Source organism: Mytilus galloprovincialis, chromosome 10 (genome assembly GCF_965363235.1).
Source record: "Mytilus galloprovincialis chromosome 10, xbMytGall1.hap1.1, whole genome shotgun sequence".
In the NCBI taxonomy this organism is placed as follows: Eukaryota; Metazoa; Mollusca; class Bivalvia; order Mytilida; family Mytilidae; genus Mytilus; species Mytilus galloprovincialis.
This window is the reverse complement of record NC_134847.1, coordinates 67,994,568-68,014,443: the sequence shown is the minus strand read 5'-3', so window position 1 is coordinate 68,014,443 and position 19,876 is coordinate 67,994,568. Positions and strand designations below refer to the sequence as shown.

General features: G+C 37.4%; 1 protein-coding gene across 5 annotated transcripts in view; it reads right to left on the bottom strand.

Annotated features, from left to right (window-relative positions):
• Window positions 1–19,876, bottom strand: part of LOC143048209 (von Willebrand factor A domain-containing protein 2-like) — a 45,734-nt gene that overhangs the window by 13,197 nt on the left and 12,661 nt on the right. For 3 of the 5 annotated variants that reach the window (XR_012969764.1, XM_076221758.1, XM_076221755.1), the window contains exon 6: window positions 19,003–19,110. Coding sequence is in view for 4 of the 5 variants with exons in the window: in XM_076221758.1 (XP_076077873.1) it covers window positions 19,003–19,110 (108 nt within the window). In the remaining variant the exon portion in view is untranslated. Of the gene's footprint in view, window positions 1–12,950; window positions 12,969–19,002; window positions 19,111–19,876 lie in introns of all 5 variants that reach the window. The other 2 variants (XM_076221756.1, XM_076221757.1) reach the window with 1 other exon arrangement.

Genomic DNA, 19,876 nt, shown 5'->3' with positions numbered 1-19,876 from the left:
TACCTATTCGTTACCTATTCGCTTATAATACATTTTTTATACGTTTCACCTGTTAGAAAAGGATTTTCAATTATGTCCATGTCTCAGGTGGTAACAATGTGTTCTTAGAGATGAAATGACCCCATTAGAGCGCATGTACCCGTTCCAGCGCTCGGTAAATAACCTGTTACCTATTCGTTACCTATTCGCTTTTAATGCGCGGGGTATACGCTGCACCTTGAAATAAATCGTGTTTTAATTGTGTTCATGTCTGGTGGTAACAATGTGTTCTTAGAGATGAAATGACCCCATTACAGCGCATGTACCCGTTCCAGGGCTCGGTAAATAACCTGTTACCTATTCGTTACTTATTCGCTTTTAATGCGCGGGGTATACGGTGCACCTTGAAATAAATCGTTTTTTAATTGTGTTCAGGTCTCTGGTGGTAAGAATGTGTTCTAAGAGATGAAATTACCCTATTAGCGCGCTTGTACCCGTTCCAGCGCTCGGTTAATACCCTGTTACCTATTCGTTACCTATTCGCTTATAATACATTTTTTTTATACGGTTTCACCTGTTAGAAAAAGGATTTTCAATTATGTCCAGGTCTCAGACGGTAACAATGTGTTCTTAGAGATGAAATGACCCCATTAGAGCGCATGTACCCGTTCCAGCGCTCGGTAAATAACCTGTTACCTATTCATTACCTATTCGCTTTTAATGCGCGGGGTATACGCTGCAACATGAAATAAATCGTGTTTTAATTGTGTTCATGTCTGGTGGTAACAATGTGTTCTTAGAGATGAAATGACCCCATTAGAGCGCATGTACCCGTGCCAGCGCTCGGTAAATAACCTGTTACCTATTCGTTCCTTATTTGCTTTTAATGCACGAGGTATACGTTGCACCTTGAAATAAATCGTTTTTTAATTGTGTTCAGGTCTCTGGTGGTAAGAATGTGTTCTTAGAGATGAAATTACCCTATTAGCGCGCATGTACCCGTTCCAGCGCTCGGTTAATACCCTGTTTTCCATTCGTTACCTATTCGTTACCTATTCGCTTATAATACATTATTTTATACGTTTCACCTGTTAGAAAAGGATTTTCAATTATGTCCATGTCTCAGGTGGTAACAATGTGTTCTTAGAGATGAAATTACCCTATTAGCGCTCATGTACCCGTTCCAGTGCTCGGTAAATAATCTTGTTACAAATTCGTTACCTATTCGCTTTTAATGCGCGGGGTATACGCTGCAACTTGAAATAAATCGTGTTTTAATTGTGTTCATGTCTCAGGTGGTAACAATGTGTTCTTAGAGATGAAATGACCCCATTAGAGCGCATGTACCCGTTCCAGCGCTCGGTAAATAACCTGTTACCTATTCGTTACCTATTCGCTTTTAATGCGCGGGGTATACGCTGCACCTTGAAATAAATCGTGTTTTAATTGTGTTCATGTCTGGTGGTAACAATGTGTTCTTAGAGATGAAATTACCCCATTAGAGCGCATGTACCCGTTCCAGCGCTCGGTAAATAACCTGTTACCTATTCGTTACTTATTCGCTTTTAATGCGCGAGGTATACGGTGCACCTTGAAATAAATCGTTTTTTAATTGTGTTCAGGTCTCTGGTGGTAAGAATGTGTTCTTAGAGATGAAATGACCCTATTAGCGCGCATGTACCCGTTCCAGCGCTCGGTTAATACCCTGTTACCTATTCGTTACCTATTCGCTTATAATACATTTTTTTATACGGTTTCACCTGTTAGAAAACGATTTTCAATTATGTCCAGGTCTCAGACGGTAACAATGTGTTCTTAGAGATGAAATGACCCCATTAGAGCGCATGTACCCGTTCCAGCGCTCGGTAAATAACCTGTTACCTATTCATTACCTATTCGCTTTTAATGCGCGGGGTATACGCTGCAACATGAAATAAATCGTGTTTTAATTGTGTTCATGTCTGGTGGTAACAATGTGTTCTTAGAGATGAAATGACCCCATTAGAGCGCATGTACCCGTTCCAGCGCTCGGTAAATAACCTGTTACCTATTCGTTCCTTATTTGCTTTTAATGCACGAGGTATACGTTGCACCTTGAAATAAATCGTTTTTTAATTGTGTTCAGGTCTCTGGTGGTAAGAATGTGTTCTTAGAGATGAAATTACCCTATTAGCGCGCATGTACCCGTTCCAGCGCTCTGTTAATACCCTGTTATCCATTCGTTACCTATTGGTTACCTATTCGCTTATAATACATTATTTTATACGTTTCACCTGTTAGAAAAGGATTTTCAATTATGTCCATGTCTCAGGTGGTAACAATGTGTTCTTAGAGATGAAATTACCCTATTAGCGCTCATGTACCCGTTCCAGTGCTCGGTAAATAATCTTGTTACAAATTCGTTACCTATTCGCTTTTAATGCGCGGGGTATACGCTGCAACTTGAAATAAATCGTGTTTTAATTGTGTTCATGTCTCAGGTGGTAACAATGTGTTCTTAGAGATAAAATGACCCCATTAGAGCGCATGTACCCGTTCCAGCGCTCGGTAAATAACCTGTTACCTATTCGTTACCTATTCGCTTTTAATGCGCGGGGTATACGCTGCACCTTGAAATAAATCGTGTTTTAATTGTGTTCATGTCTGGTGGTAACAATGTGTTCTTAGAGATGAAATGACCCCATTACAGCGCATGTACCCGTTCCAGGGCTCGGTAAATAACCTGTTACCTATTCGTTACTTATTCGCTTTTAATGCGCGGGGTATACGGTGCACCTTGAAATAAATCGTTTTTTAATTGTGTTCAGGTCTCTGGTGGTAAGAATGTGTTCTTAGAGATGAAATAACCCTATTAGCGCGCATGTACCCGTTCCAGCGCTCGGTTAATACCCTGTTACCTATTCGTTACCTATTCGCTTATAATACATTTTTTTTTATACGGTTTCACCTGTTAGAAAACGATTTTCAATTATGTCCAGGTCTCAGACGGTAACAATGTGTTCTTAGAGATGAAATGACCCCATTAGAGCGCATGTACCCGTTCCAGCGCTCGGTAAATAACCTGTTACCTATTCATTACCTATTCGCTTTTAATGCGCGGGGTATACGCTGCAACATGAAATAAATCGTGTTTTAATTGTGTTCATGTCTGGTGGTAACAATGTGTTCTTAGAGATGAAATGACCCCATTAGAGCGCATGTACCCGTTCCAGCGCTCGGTAAATAACCTGTTACCTATTCGTTCCTTATTTGCTTTTAATGCACGAGGTATACGTTGCACCTTGAAATAAATCGTTTTTTAATTGTGTTCAGGTCTCTGGTGGTAAGAATGTGTTCTTAGAGATGAAATTACCCTATTAGCGCGCATGTACCCGTTCCAGCGCTCTGTTAATACACTGTTATCCATTCGTTACCTATTCGTTACCTATTCGCTTATAATACATTATTTTATACGTTTCACCTGTTAGAAAAGGATTTTCAATTATGTCCATGTCTCAGGTGGTAACAATGTGTTCTTAGAGATGAAATTACCCTATTAGCGCTCATGTACCCGTTCCAGTGCTCGGTAAATAATCTTGTTACAAATTCGTTACCTATTCGCTTTTAATGCGCGGGGTATACGCTGCAACTTGAAATAAATCGTGTTTTAATTGTGTTCATGTCTCAGGTGGTAACAATGTGTTCTTAGAGATAAAATGACCCCATTAGAGCGCATGTACCCGTTCCAGCGCTCGGTAAATAACCTGTTACCTATTCGTTACCTATTCGCTTTTAATGCGCGGGGTATACGCTGCACCTTGAAATAAATCGTGTTTTAATTGTGTTCATGTCTGGTGGTAACAATGTGTTCTTAGAGATGAAATTACCCCATTAGAGCGCATGTACCCGTTCCAGCGCTCGGTAAATAACCTGTTACCTATTCGTTACTTATTCGCTTTTAATGCGCGGGGTATACGGTGCACCTTGAAATAAATCGTTTTTTAATTGTGTTCAGGTCTTTGGTGGTAAGAATGTGTTCTTAGAGATGAAATGACCCTATTAGCGCGCATGTACCCGTTCCAGCGCTCGGTTAATACCCTGTTACCTATTCGTTACCTATTCGTTACCTATTCGCTTATAATACATTTTTTTATACGTTTCACCTGTTAGAAAAGGATTTTCAATTATGTCCATGTCTCAGGTGGTAACAATGTGTTTTTAGAGATGAAATGACCCCATTAGAGCGCATGTACCCGTTCCAGCGCTCGGTAAATAACCTGTTACCTATTCGTTACCTATTCGCTTTTAATGCGCGGGGTATACGCTGCACCTTGAAATAAATCGTGTTTTAATTGTGTTCATGTCTGGTAGTAACAATGTGTTCTTAAAGATGTAATGACCCCATTAGAGCGCATGTACCTGTTCCAGCGCTTGGTAAAAAACCTGTTACCTATTCGTTACTTATTCGCTTTTAATGCGCGGGGTATACGGTGCACCTTGAAATAAATCGTTTTTTAATTGTGTTCAGGTCTCTGGTGGTAAGAATGTGTTCTAAGAGATGAAATTACCCTATTAGCGCGCATGTACCCGTTCCAGCGCTCGGTTAATACCCTGTTACCTATTCGTTACCTATTCGCTTATAATACATTTATTATACGGTTTCACCTGTTAGAAAACGATTTTCAATTATGTCCAGGTCTCCGACGGTAACAATGTGTTCTTAGAGATGAAATGACCCCATTAGAGCGCATGTACCCGTTCCAGCGCTCGGTAAATAACCTGTTTCCTATTCATTACCTATTCGCTTTTAATGCGCAGGGTATACGCTGCAACATGAAATAAATCGTGTTTTAATTGTGTTCATGTCTGGTGGTAACAATGTGTTCTTAGAGATGAAATGACCCCATTAGAGCGCTTGTACCCGTTCCAGCGCTCGGTAAATAACCTGTTACCTATTCGTTCCTTATTTGCTTTTAATGCACGAGGTATACGTTGCACCTTGAAATAAATCGTTTTTTAATTGTGTTCAGGTCTCTGGTGGTAAGAATGTGTTCTTAGAGATGAAATTACCCTATTAGCGCTCATGTACCCGTTCCAGTGCTCGGTAAATAATCTTGTTACAAATTCGTTACCTATTCGCTTTTAATGCGCGGGGTATACGCTGCAACTTGAAATAAATCGTGTTTTAATTGTGTTCATGTCTCAGGTGGTAACAATGTGTTCTTAGAGATAAAATGACCCCATTAGAGCGCATGTACCCGTTCCAGCGCTCGGTAAATAACCTGTTACCTATTCGTTACCTATTCGCTTTTAATGCGCGGGGTATACGCTGCACCTTGAAATAAATCGTGTTTTAATTGTGTTCATGTCTGGTGGTAACAATGTGTTCTTAGAGATGAAATTATCCCATTAGAGCGCATGTACCCGTTCCAGCGCTCGGTAAATAACCTGTTACCTATTCGTTACTTATTCGCTTTTAATGCGCGGGGTATACGGTGCACCTTGAAATAAATCGTTTTTTAATTGTGTTCAGGTCTTTGGTGGTAAGAATGTGTTCTTAGAGATGAAATGACCCTATTAGCGCGCATGTACCCGTTCCAGCGCTCGGTTAATACCCTGTTACCTATTCGTTACCTATTCGCTTATAATACATTTTTTTATACGTTTCACCTGTTAGAAAAGGATTTTCAATTATGTCCATGTCTCAGGTGGTAACATTGTGTTTTTAGAGATGAAATGACCCCATTAGAGCGCATGTACCCGTTCCAGCGCTCGGTAAATAACCTGTTACCTATTCGTTACCTATTCGCTTTTAATGCGCGGGGTATACGCTGCACCTTGAAATAAATCGTGTTTTAATTGTGTTCATGTCTGGTAGTAACAATGTGTTCTTAGAGATGTAATGACCCCATTAGAGCGCATGTACCTGTTCCAGCGCTCGGTAAAAAACCTGTTACCTATTCGTTACTTATTCGCTTTTAATGCGCGGGGTATACGGTGCACCTTGAAATAAATCGTTTTTTAATTGTGTTCAGGTCTCTGGTGGTAAGAATGTGTTCTAAGAGATGAAATTACCCTATTAGCGCGCATGTACCCGTTCCAGCGCTCGGTTAATACCCTGTTACCTATTCGTTACCTATTCGCTTATAATACATTTTTTTTATACGGTTTCACCTGTTAGAAAACGATTTTCAATTATGTCCAGGTCTCAGACGGTAACAATGTGTTCTTAGAGATGAAATGACCCCATTAGAGCGCATGTACCCGTTCCAGCGCTCGGTAAATAACCTGTTACCTATTCATTACCTATTCGCTTTTAATGCGCAGGGTATACGCTGCAACATGAAATAAATCGTGTTTTAATTGTGTTCATGTCTGGTGGTAACAATGTGTTCTTAGAGATGAAATGACCCCATTAGAGCGCTTGTACCCGTTCCAGCGCTCGGTAAATAACCTGTTACCTATTCGTTCCTTATTTGCTTTTAATGCACGAGGTATACGTTGCACCTTGAAATAAATCGTTTTTTAATTGTGTTCAGGTCTCTGGTGGTAAGAATGTGTTCTTAGAGATGAAATTACCCTATTAGCGCTCATGTACCCGTTCCAGTGCTCGGTAAATAATCTTGTTACCTATTCGTTACCTATTCGCTTTTAATGCGCGGGGTATACGCTGCAACTTGAAATAAATCGTGTTTTAATTGTGTTCATGTCTCAGGTGGTAACAATGTGTTCTTAGAAATGAAATGACCCCATTAGAGCGCATGTACCCGTTCCAGCGCTCGGTAAATAACCTGTTACCTATTCGTTACCTATTCGCTTTTAATGCGCGGGGTATACGGTGCACCTTGAAATAAATCGTTTTTTAATTGTGTTCAGGTCTCTGGTGGTAAGAATGTGTTCTTAGAGATGAAATGACCCTATTAGCGCGCATGTACCCGTTCCAGCGCTCGGTTAATACCCTGTTACCTATTCGTTACCTATTCGTTACCTATTTGCTTATAATACATTTTTTTATACGTTTCACCTGTTAGAAAAGGATTTGCAATTATGTCCAGGTCTCAGACGGTAACAATGTGTTCTTAGACATGAAATGACCCCATTAGAGCGCATGTACCCGTTCCAGCGCTCGGTAAATAACCTGTTACCTATTCGTTACCTATTCGCTTTTAATGCGCGGGGTATACGGTGCACCTTGAAATAAATCGTTTTTTAATTGTGTTCATGTCTGGTGGTAACAATGTGTTCTTAGAGATGAAATTACCCTATTAGCGCGCATGTACCCGTCCCAGCGCTCGGTTAATACCCTGTTACCTATTCGTTACCTATTCGTTACCTATTCGCTTATAATACATCTTTTTATACGTTTCACCTCTTAGAAAAGGATTTTCAATTATGTCCAGGTCTCAGACGGTAACAATGTGTTCTTAGAGATGAAATGACCCCATTAGAGCGCATGTACCCGTTCCTGCGCTCGGTAAATAACCCGTTTTCTATTCGATACCTATTCGCTTTTAATGCGCGGGGTATACGCTGCAACTTGAAATAAATCGTGTTTTAATTGTGTTCATGTCTGGTGGTAACAATGTGTTCTTAGAGATGAAATGACCCCATTTAAGCGCATGTACCCGTTCCAGCGCTCGGTAAATAATCTGTTACCTATTCGTTACCTATTCGCTTTTAATGAGCGGGGTATACGGTGCACCTTGAAATAAATCGTTTTTTAATTGTGTTCAGGTCTCTGGTGGTAAGAATGTGTTCTTAGAGATGAAATGACCCTATTAGCGAGCATGTACCCGTTCCAGCGCTCGGTTAATACCCTGTTACCTATTCGTTACCTATTCGTTACCTATTCGCTTATAATACATTTTTTCATACGTTTCACCTGTTAGAAAAGGATTTTCAATTATGTCCATGTCTCAGGTGGTAACAATGTGTTCTTAGAGATGAAATGACCCCATTAGAGCGCATGTACCCGTTCCAGCGCTCGGTAAATAACCTGCTACCTATTCGTTACCTATTCGCTTTTAATGCGCGGGGTATACGGTGCACCTTGAAATAAATCGTGTTTTAATTGTGTTCATGTCTGGTGGTAACAATGTGTTCTTAGAGATGAAATGACCCCATTAGAGCGCATGTACCCGTTCCAGCGCTCGGTAAATAACCTGTTACCTATTCGTTACTTATTCGCTTTTAATGCGCGGGGTATACGGTGCACCTTGAAATAAATCGTTTTTTAATTGTGTTCAGGTCTCTGGTGGTAAGAATGTGTTCTTAGAGATGAAATGACCCTATTAGCGCGCATGTACCCGTTCCAGCGCTCGGTTAATACCCTGTTACCTATTCGTTACCTATTCGTTACCTATTCGCTTATAATACATTTTTTTATACGTTTCACCTGTTAGAAAAGGATTTTCAATTATGTCCAGGTCTCAGACGGTAACAATGTGTTCTTAGAGATGAAATGACCGCATTAGAGCGCATGTACCCGTTCCAGCGCTCGGTAAATAACCTGTTACTTATTCGTTACCTATTCGCTTTTAATGCGCGGGGTATACGGTGCACCTTGAAATAAATCATTTTTAATTGTGTTCAGGTCTCTGGTGGTAAGAATGTGTTCTTAGAGATGAAATTACCCTATTAGCGCGCATGTACCCGTTCCAGCGCTCGGTTAATACCCTGTTACATATTCGTTACCTATTCGTTACCTATTCGCATATAATACATTTTTTTATACGTTTCAACTGTTAGAAAAGGATTTTCAATTATGTCCATGTCTCAGGTGGTAACAATGTGTTCTTAGAGATGAAATTACCCTATTAGCGCTCATGTACCCGTTCCACCAGAGACATGAACACAATTAAAAAACGATTTATTTCAAGGTGCAACGTATACCTCGTGCATTCAAAGCAAATAACGAACGAATAAGAAGCAGGGTATTAACTGAGCGCTGGAACGAGTACATATGCGCTAATAGGGGTATTTCATCTAAAAGAACACATTATTACCACCAGAGATATGAACTGAATTAAAAATCCTTTTCTAAAAGATGCAACGTACAACAAACGTAATATAAGTGAATAGGTAACGAATAGGTAACAGGGTATTTATCGAGCGCTGGAACGGGTACATGCGCTCTAATGGGGTCATTTCATCTCTAAGAACACATTGTTACCACCTGAGACATGGACATAATTAAAAATCCTTTTCTAACAGGTGCAACGTATAAAAAAATGTATTTTAAGCGAATAGGTAACGAATAGGTAACGAATAGGTAACAGGGTATTAACCGAGCGCTGGAACGGGTACATGCACGCTAATAGGGTCATTTCATCTCTAAGAACACATTCTTACCACCAGAGACCTGAACACAATTAAAAAACGATTTATTTCAAGGTGCACCGTATACCCCGCGCATTAAAAGCGAATAGGTAACGAATAGGTAACAGGTTATTTACCGAGCGCTGGAACGGGTACATGCGCTCTAATGGGGTCATTTCATCTCTAAGAACACATTGTTACCACCTGAGACATGAACACAATTAAAACACGATTTATTTCAAGTTGCAGCGTATACCCCGCGCATTAAAAGCGAATAGGTAACGAATTTGTAACAAGATTATTTACCGAGCACTGGAACGGGTACATGAGCGCTAATAGGGTAATTTCATCTCTAAGAACACATTGTTACCACCTGAGACATGGACATAATTGAAAATCCTTTTCTAACAGGTGAAACGTATAAAATAATGTATTATAAGCGAATAGGTAACGAATAGGTAACGAATGGATAACAGGGTATTAACCGAGCGCTGCAACGGGTACATGCGCGCTAATACGGTAATTTCATCTCTAAGAACACATTCTTACCACCAGAGACCTGAACACAATTAAAAAACGATTTATTTCAAGGTGCAACGTATACCTCGTGCATTAAAAGCAAATAAGGAACGAATAGGTAACAGGTTATTTACCGAGCGCTGGAACGGGTACATGCGCTCTAATGGGGTCATTTCATCTCTAAGAACACATTGTTACCACCAGACATGAACACAATTAAAACACGATTTATTTCATGTTGCAGCGTATACCCCGCGCATTAAAAGCGAATAGGTAATGAATAGGTAACAGGTTATTTACCGAGCGCTGGAACGGGTACATGCGCTCTAATGGGGTCATTTCATCTCTAAGAACACATTGTTACCGTCTGAGACCTGGACATAATTGAAAATCGTTTTCTAACAGGTGAAACCGTATAAGAAAAAATGTATTATAAGCGAATAGGTAACGAATAGGTAACAGGGTATTAACCGAGCGCTGGAACGGGTACATGCGCGCTAATAGGGTAATTTCATCTCTAAGAACACATTCTTACCACCAGAGACCTGAACACAATTAAAAAACGATTTATTTCAAGGTGCACCGTATACCCCGCGCATTAAAAGCGAATAAGTAACGAATAGGTAACAGGTTTTTTACCGAGCGCTGGAACAGGTACATGCGCTCTAATGGGGTCATTTCATCTCTAAGAACACATTGTTACTAACAGACATGAACACAATTAAAACACGATTTATTTCAAGGTGCAGCGTATACCCCGCGCATTAAAAGCGAATAGGTAACGAATAGGTAACAGGTTATTTACCGAGCGCTGGAACGGGTACATGCGCTCTAATGGGGTCATTTCATCTCTAAAAACACATTGTTACCACCTGAGACATGGACATAATTGAAAATCCTTTTCTAACAGGTGCAACGTATAAAAAATTGTATTATAAGCGAATAGGTAACGAATAGGTAACGAATAGGTAACAGGGTATTAACCGAGCGCTGGAACGGGTACATGCGCGCTGATAGGGTAATTTCATCTCTAAGTACACATTCTTACCACCAGAAACCTGAACACAATTAAAAAACGATTTATTTCAAGGTGCACCGTATACCCCGCGCATTAAAAGCGAATAAGTAACGAATAGGTAACAGGTTATTTACCGAGCGCTGGAACGGGTACATGCGCTCTAATGGGGTCATTTCATCTCTAAGAACACATTGTTACCATCAGAGATATGAATTTAATTGAAAATCCTTTTCTAAAAGGTGCAACGTACAACAAACGTACTATAAGTGAATAGGTAACGAATAGGTAACAGGGTATTAACCGATCGCTGGAACGAGTACATATGCGCTTATAGGGGTATTTCATCTATAAGAACACATTATTACCACTAGAGATATGAACACAATTGGAAATCCTTTTCTAAAAGGTGCAACGTACAACAAACTTTTTAAAAGCGAAATAGTAACGAATATTTAACAGGGTATTATCCGACCGCTGGAACGGATACAAATGCACTTATAGAGTTATATCACCTCTAAGAGCCCAAATCTTCCACCAGAGACAACAAAACAATTGAAAATCATGTTTTAAAAGGTGCAACGTAAGATACACGTATTATAAGCGAATTATAAGCGAGTGATGGAACGAATTAAACAAGGTAATAGCATGCTCCGAAACGATGTACACCCTGCTTACATGTTTAACTCTACCACATTATGTAAGTATGTGCCTGTCCCTAGACAAGAGCCTGAAATTAAGTAGTTATCGTTTGTTTTTGTGTTACATATTTCCGTTTATTTTTTTGTATATGAAATACGGCCGTCAGTTTTGTTGTTTGAATTGTATGAGGTTGTCATGTCTGGGCCTTTTATAGGTGACTACACGGTTTGGGCTATGCTCATTGTTGAAGGCCGTACAGTGAACTATAGTTGATAATTTCTGTGTCATTTTGGTCTAATGTGGAGTGTTGTCTCATTGGCAATCATACCACATCTTCGTTTTTACGCAAGCGCTAACACGGTGATTTCATCCCGTCGAACCAAGATCCATCTTCAAACATACGGACATAAAGCAGTTAAAAGGTAGAACGTATAAAAAACAAGTAAGGAACAAATGCGTATCGAACATGAAGTAAAAGGATCGGTTGAGCACAAACACATATAAATAGGTCATAAAAAGATAATTTTACCTCAACCAATTCAGAACTATTACCATATGTAAGACTATTAACAACTAGATTTGTAATTGCTAGCAAAAACGGAAGGCACCCCTTCCCCCTATTACCAGGTGAGCGACAGCCATTTTGACAATTCCAAAGTCTAAGAGAGCATCTACAGATGTCTAGTAACATTTTTGCAAAGTTTCATTAAGTTTGAACATTTTGAATTTTTGATATTTTTGCTGTTTCCATGGTTACGGCGGCCATTTTGAAAATTCTAACTTCAAAATCCAACTCTGCCTATGCCAGTTACCATTCCTGTAAAGTTTCATCCAGTTTGCGGGAAATTCTTATTTTTGAAATTTTTGACCTTTTTGCATTGTTTCCATGATAACAAGACCTATTTTGGAAATTCCAACTCCAATGTTGCTCATCATTACTGTGAAGTTTCATGAAGTTTTGAGCATTTTTAGAATTTTGAAAATTTTGGTGTAGTTTCCATGGCAACATAGTAGTTCCAATGATCGCCAAAATCATCCAACACCTGTATATAGTGGGCACCTACATTGTTTTAAAATATGATGATTCTGAGTTGAAGCATATCCAAACAGTTCACCAAAAACCAAAAGCTCATTTTTTTCACAATTGTGCCGTTTCCATGGTAACGGCAGCCATATTAAACTATTCCATGCTATAATTAAAAAGGGGGAAGGATATTAAAAATCAAATAAGTAACGAATAGGTAACGAATAGGGAATAGGGAATAGGTAACGAATAGGTAACGAATAGGGAATAGGGAATAGGTAACGAATAGGCAACGAATAGGGAATAGGGAATAGGTAACGAATAGGTAACGAATAGGGAATAGGGAATAGGTAACGAATAGGTAACGAATAGGGAATAGGGAATAGGTAACGAATAGGCAACGAATAGGGAATAGGGAATAGGTAACGAATAGGGAATAGGGAATAGGTAACCAACTTGACGCCCATCACATACCTGGAGTTTGAGTTGGAGCTGAAATTACAAAAAAGGACTACATTATATAATGAAACAGGTAAATGTAATTGTTTAAACAATGCTTTCATAACAGTCCCACAATAGAAAGTGAGATGTGTTCTTTTCAAGCTACACACACCACCTTGTTGTGAATACTTGAATTAAACTAAGTCTATCAGTTTCCAACATTTCATTAGACTATTTACCGGATTTGTTATCACATAAGCAACACGACGGGTCACACATGTGGAGCAGGATCTGCTTACCCTCCCGGAGCACCTGAGATCACCCCTAGTTTTTGGTGGGGTTCGTGTTGCTTATCATTTTGTTTTCTGTATTGTGTCATTTGTACTATTGTTTGTCTGTTTGTCTTTTTCATTTTAGCCATGGCGTAGTCAGTTTATTTTCGATTGATGATTTTGACTGTCTATCTGGTATCTTTCGTCCCTCTTTTAGGTATTGTTTAGTTTTGTTTTGACTTAGAAAATACCTATTTAATGATGACCTTTAACAAGACGTTTCGGTGAGAGACTACTAGAAATGTAATCCTTACATTGCTATGAAAGATATAAAAAATCGTTTAATTTCTTACTGCATTTGCATTTTCTATATTTGAAACAAGATGGTCGCTACCATGCAAAATGTTTTATTTGTGTTTTACTTTTATGAAATATGGTCTAAATGTAAAGGATTGGGTTTGACCGTAAACCCGATGTTTCGCTGCATAATCTTGTGTATGTACACTATGCATTATTATTTTGCTTTTCTTTGTAATATTGATATTTTAGCCGAGTCTGATTGGTAATTAATGTAGTCTGTTGTGTTGCATTATATTTCTGGCAACTCCTGTTATATTTTTATGTCGTTTTGTAAGTGCGCATAAGGCTTAGTTTGAAACTCTATTTTGGCAAGTATTACTTATCTATAAAAAAAAAAAGAAGATGTGGTATGATTGCCAATGAGACAACTATCCACAAAAGACCAAAATGACACAGACATTAACAACTATAGGTCACTGTACGGCCTTCATCAATAAGCAAAGCCCATACCGCATAGTCAGCTATAAAATGCCCCGAAAAGACAATGTAAAACAATTCAAACGAGAAAACTAACGGCCTTATTTATGTAAAAAAATTAACGAAAAACAAATATGTAACACATAAACAAACGACAACCACTGAATTACAGGCTTAGTTTATTTCATAAACTATTTATGGAAAACGATAGCCATGTTTCTGACTTGTCGACTCAATCGGCAGTTATCAAAAATAGATAAAGCACTAAGAACGTAAGTATATATATATATATTTCCCCCTCCGGTCTATATGATCCGTTCATCCCATATTGACTCTTAAAATTCAAGAGTCTATCTAAAAATTAGGGTACTTTTTCTAAAAATGAGGGTACTTTTTATATGGCCTTCCAAATACCGTTTCGATCCCCAACATCACTGAAGAGACATATATTGTCGAATTCCGGATCTGGTGTACTAAACAAATATTGACACCGTATGTTTGTGGCATAACATCGTGGCCACAAGTTAATTTTTTTCTGTTTAGTATTACATTTATATTAAGATCCATTTTGTTACATCTTGTCATCAATTTTATTTGGCAATCGCCAATGGCAGTGAGCAGGGTTAAAGAACATCAGTTACTCGACCTGTTAGTCAAATGCGTTTTGTTTAAATATACTTTTTCAGTTTTTTGGTCTTTTGAAAATGTTGTTTGTGTTGTTTTTAGACCTTCTACAACGAAATTTGTTTTACATGCACACGTATAAAAATTGAGGTTTTCATCCAACGCAATCATAGGTTTGAACGTAGTTTTCAGTTTAGACTCGTATATATAAATATATATATTTGAAATGTTCAATTTCGTTCTTAAAGAAAAGTAATGGTCACGTATGTTTGATCGAAAGTGTACGTGTAATACAAATGGATAAATAAAGAATGAAAATGGGGAATAGGTCAAAGAGTAAAAATACACAACCAAGGCCACTAATGGGTCTTCAACACATCGAGAAAATCCCTTACCCGTAGGCAGACTTCAGCTGGTCCCTTAACCAAAATATGTACTAGTTCAAAGAAATGGACGTCATGCTAAACTTCATAATACTAGTATATAAATAAACTAAAATTTAAAAAATTAAAAGACCAACAAAGGCCAGAGTCTCCTGACTTGAGATAGGTGCACACATGCGGCGGGGTTAAACATGTTTAATGAAATCTCAACCCTCTTTCTATACCTATAGCCAATGTAGATTAAATAAACACATAGCAATAGATTGAAGTGTACGGAGCCCCGCTAGGGACATGCAAAGAAAAAAAAATATATTGTGCGCACAATATAAATAAATTGTGCGCACAAAATAATATAATGTGCGCACAAAATAATATATTGTGCGCACAAAATAATATATTGTGCGCACAATTTAAATATATTGTGCTTACAACTTAAATATGTTGTGCGCACAACTTAAATATATTGTGCGCACAACTTAAACATATTGTGCGCACAATTAAATATGTTGTGCGCACAACATATTATAGTGTGCGTTAAATTCTTTGACCTTACACATGGTACGGGGCTTCAATGTCTCCTTTTTTAAAGTGACAGAATGGAGAAATGCATAAGGTTTTCTATTGAAATGGGGCTTGATTACATGGAAATATTCTATCAAAAAATCATCAGTGCATTTGTATCGACTCCTGACATGAATACTGAATAAATTACGTTTATTTCGTCTGAAACTTGGTTTACCAACAGATGCGTCGGAAGCCTCCACTTTATATCAGAGTTTATTGGAACTGTTTGAAGCAGACTTGGCAATAGAGCGAGAACACTATCGAACCTATGTAGACTTTCTTGTAACAAGTATACAACTACTATTTGCACTTATGCATTATACTTTATTTCTGAAAATCTCAAGATTTTGTTTTGATTGACACAAGACTGACATGTTTCTCAATTCACGACTTTGTTATGCTCCGTCGACGATAGAGATGGCCATTATGTTTAAAAGTCTTTACGTACGTTCATGCGTCCGTCTCTGTTTATGGTAAATGATTTGGTTATAGTTTATGATGACATTTTAGTGTCATCAACTTAAATGAATAATGTGGTTGCTCTAAACATATCATTGTAAAAGTGTAGAGTAAGCCAAATCCACTGAAAACTGAATACACGTACACTAGTCTTTTTTTTTTTTTTATATTAAAGATGACTATGTTTGTTCATGATTAAGTATGGTTTTGACCCAAAATGTACTGCTCGTTATTGAAATGTGACGGTGTGTTCAGTCTAAGAAATTCACCATGAAGTTGTGATCAAATAGAGATAAAACTGAGTACATATATAAATCAAAAGATGCAATATGAGTTCCACTGAGACAGCTCTCCATCAAAATCATAATTTATTAAAAGTTAACAATTATTGGTTATAAAATTGAGAATGGAAATGGGGAATGTGCCAAAGAGACAAAAACTCGACCATAGAAAAAAAAAACACAACAGCAGAAGGTCACCAACAGGTCCTCAATGTAGCGAGAAATTCCCGCACCCGGAGGCGTCCTTCAGCTGGCCCCTAAACAAATATATACTAGTTCAGTGATAATGAACGCCAAAGAAAATAAACAAAATGACAATAATACATAAATAACAACAGACTACTAGCAGTTAACTGACATGCCAGCTCCAGACTTCAATTAAACTGACTGAAAGATTATGATTTCATCATATGAAAACCAGGCACAATCCTTCCCGTTAGGGGTTTAGTATCATACCATCATTACATATATGAGAAGAACATAACCTGTGTCATGCCAACAACTGGTTTTTGAATAAATGTGTTTAGTTCCGATGCAAAGACCCTATAAGTGAATCAATATTAACGCCGGTCTTCATTACGGAGCGTTGGCTCACACCTAACAGCAAACTATAAAAGGCCCAAAGTGACTGTAACAAAACGATAAACATATATGAACCACACCAATAAACGACTACCGCTGAATAAAAAGTTTCCGACATAGAACAGTATGCTAATTATGATTTAGAATTTTTTTAAGAGTTGTGTACAAATGTTTCAGGTCAAGTTATTATAGATTCATTCTGATTAAAAGAAGAGAGAGCAAGAGGTCACTGATAGTATCTATTTTTGATCGATTTTTATTATACAATTTTACAGAATATTGTTTGTATTCATTATGAAACTGAAATGTTACAAAGCAAGTTAGGAATAGTCAATGAAAAAGTATTCCTCAGTGGTATATTTTGAAAACAAATGAAACAATTATGATTCAACTAGTAGTCCTTTGTTAATTTATGTATCATTGTCATTTTCTTAAGTTTCATTTGTTACCTATTTTGACATCGGACACGGACTTCTTTAAACTGAGTTTTACTGTCGGTATTGCTGGGTTTTTTTTATCTGCATTGGCTAGAGGTACAAAAGGAGGGTTGAGATCTCACAAAACATGTTTAACTCCGCCGCATTTTTGTGTCCGTCCAAGGTCAGGAGCCTCTGGCCTTTGTGTTGGTCTTCTATGAATTTTAATTTTATTTTCTTTTATATATTTTGGATAGATAAAGGAAGATGTGGTATGAGTGTCAATAAGACAACTCTCCATCCAAGTCACAATTTATTAAAGTAAACCATTTTAGGTCAAGGTACGGTGTTTAACACGTAGATTAGGCTCACAATAAACAGCAAGCTATAAAGGGTCCCCAAAATTACTAGTGTAAAACCATTCAAACCGGAAAACCAGCGGCCTAATCTATATAAAAAACGAGAAACGAGAAACACTTAAGAAGTTTAGTATGACGTCCATTATCGCTGAACTAGTACATATTTTTGTTTATGGGCCAGCTGAAGCGCTTTTGGGTGCGAGATTTTCTTGCTGTATTGAAGAACCAAATGTATCTGAGAAACAAACCTTATAAAACATGAGCGCCTTATAATTATTTTGTACATTAAATCAAACTAAATTATACCTTTATTATCGTATCTAAAAAATATACCAATTCTGAGATATTTAAAATTGACCAATTAACTATGAAAATGAAGTCAAGGTCAGACAAATATATATACATTACAATCATTCCATAAAACAAATAAAGTTTACTTATTCCTTATATCTGAAAAAGATACCAAACAAGAACCAAATAACACGAACCATGAATATAAAACCAAGGTCAGATCAATATTTCTGCAAGATAGACTTTTACACCATACAAACATTCCGTACATCAAATATATCTAGCTAAATGCTTACAGTATACGAGAAATACACCAAAACACACAAAAAAATACTTTGCCGGACCACTTAACCCTGAAAATGAGGTCAAGGTCAGATGACACCTGTCAAGTTGACATTTAGACACTAAAATCGTTTCATACAACCAAATATAGAAGAACTATAATTGCATTTGATATCTGAGATTTCGTCTAAATCACGAACATTTAACCTTGTTGAATGATCAATAAATAAAATGAGTTCATGGTCAAGTGAAAACTGTTTTCCTAATTTTGGGCGTACACCATATCATATTGTGCGCACAATATGTTTAAGTTGTGCGCACAATATATTTAAATTGTGCGCACAATATATTATTTCATGCGCACAATATATTATTTTGTGCGCACAATATGTTTAAGTTGTGCGCACAATATATTATTTTGTGCGCACAATATATTTAAGTTGTGCGCACAATATATTATTTTGTGCACACAATATAATTAAGTTGTGCGCACAATATATTTTTTTTCCTTTGCATGTCCCTAGCGGGGCTCCGTAGAAGTGCTATAGTATCAGTCATGAAATTGTGATTTTATAACTTATAAATATTTTGTTCACGTGCATCATTGAAAACTAATTTATTGTTGAAATGCGTATCTGGTGCAGTAGAATTAGTAACGTTAATGTTTTTGTATAATGAGAGTCAAGTGCTAGATCTTAGAAAGGACTCTTTCAACAAATAAAACTTATCCTGGAGTATGCAGAAAGCTATGGAATTATACCCTTTTCAGTCATATCAATTGTACAATTCTTTTACCTGTCTGGCAGTTTTTACCAAAGTATCCATTATTACATACACACACATAGTCTGCACCATTCATGTAGCATTTTCCTCCGTTCTGACACGGTGCACTACTGCATACATCTGTCTCATGAAAATAAATACATATTAAACAGATATCATTATTGTCTTGTTTTTACCAAAACTTATGCAAAAAGCGGGAAATGTTGCCATATCAACTTATATTGTAATCGTTTTCCAAACGTGTTAAGAATACATTATTGGCTAGGAACCATGTACTATCACAGACAGAAATATATTCATTCACAATGACTGTATCTGGAGAAATATCTTTTATAACAAATTCAATATTTTTGTGATTTTACTTTTTACAGGATCAAGAATCATCAAACTTTCAGTTTAGAAATTAATTATTGCACTTTAGAATATCTTACCCCCCCCCCTAAATAAAACCATAAAATTCAAACCAAACAAACTACAAGTGCTTTCGAATAGTGATAAGTGAGTTTCATATCAGTTGTGTTCATTCTTGAACATACGCCTGAATGTAAATAGACAATAATATCAAGTAACCATTAGTTTGATGTCTGTTGCAAGAAGAAGACAAAACTGAAATATAAATCCGACAAGAGCAAAGTGAATACAATTTATGATTCACTTATTAGACTTTTTTTTTCTCTTGGAGGAAGGCTATTTTCTGTTGCAAGTCATTTCTGCATTTACAGTTACTGTAGTTCGTTTAAATTCAGTGGATAACAAAACAATAGATGTATGTCATCAGTCGTGTACCATGCATCCAAAGGCACAAGTACAATGTAACATAACAATTACTCAGCATATTTATATTTGAGTAAATAGATTTTAAACACGAGAAACTGTTACTTATTGT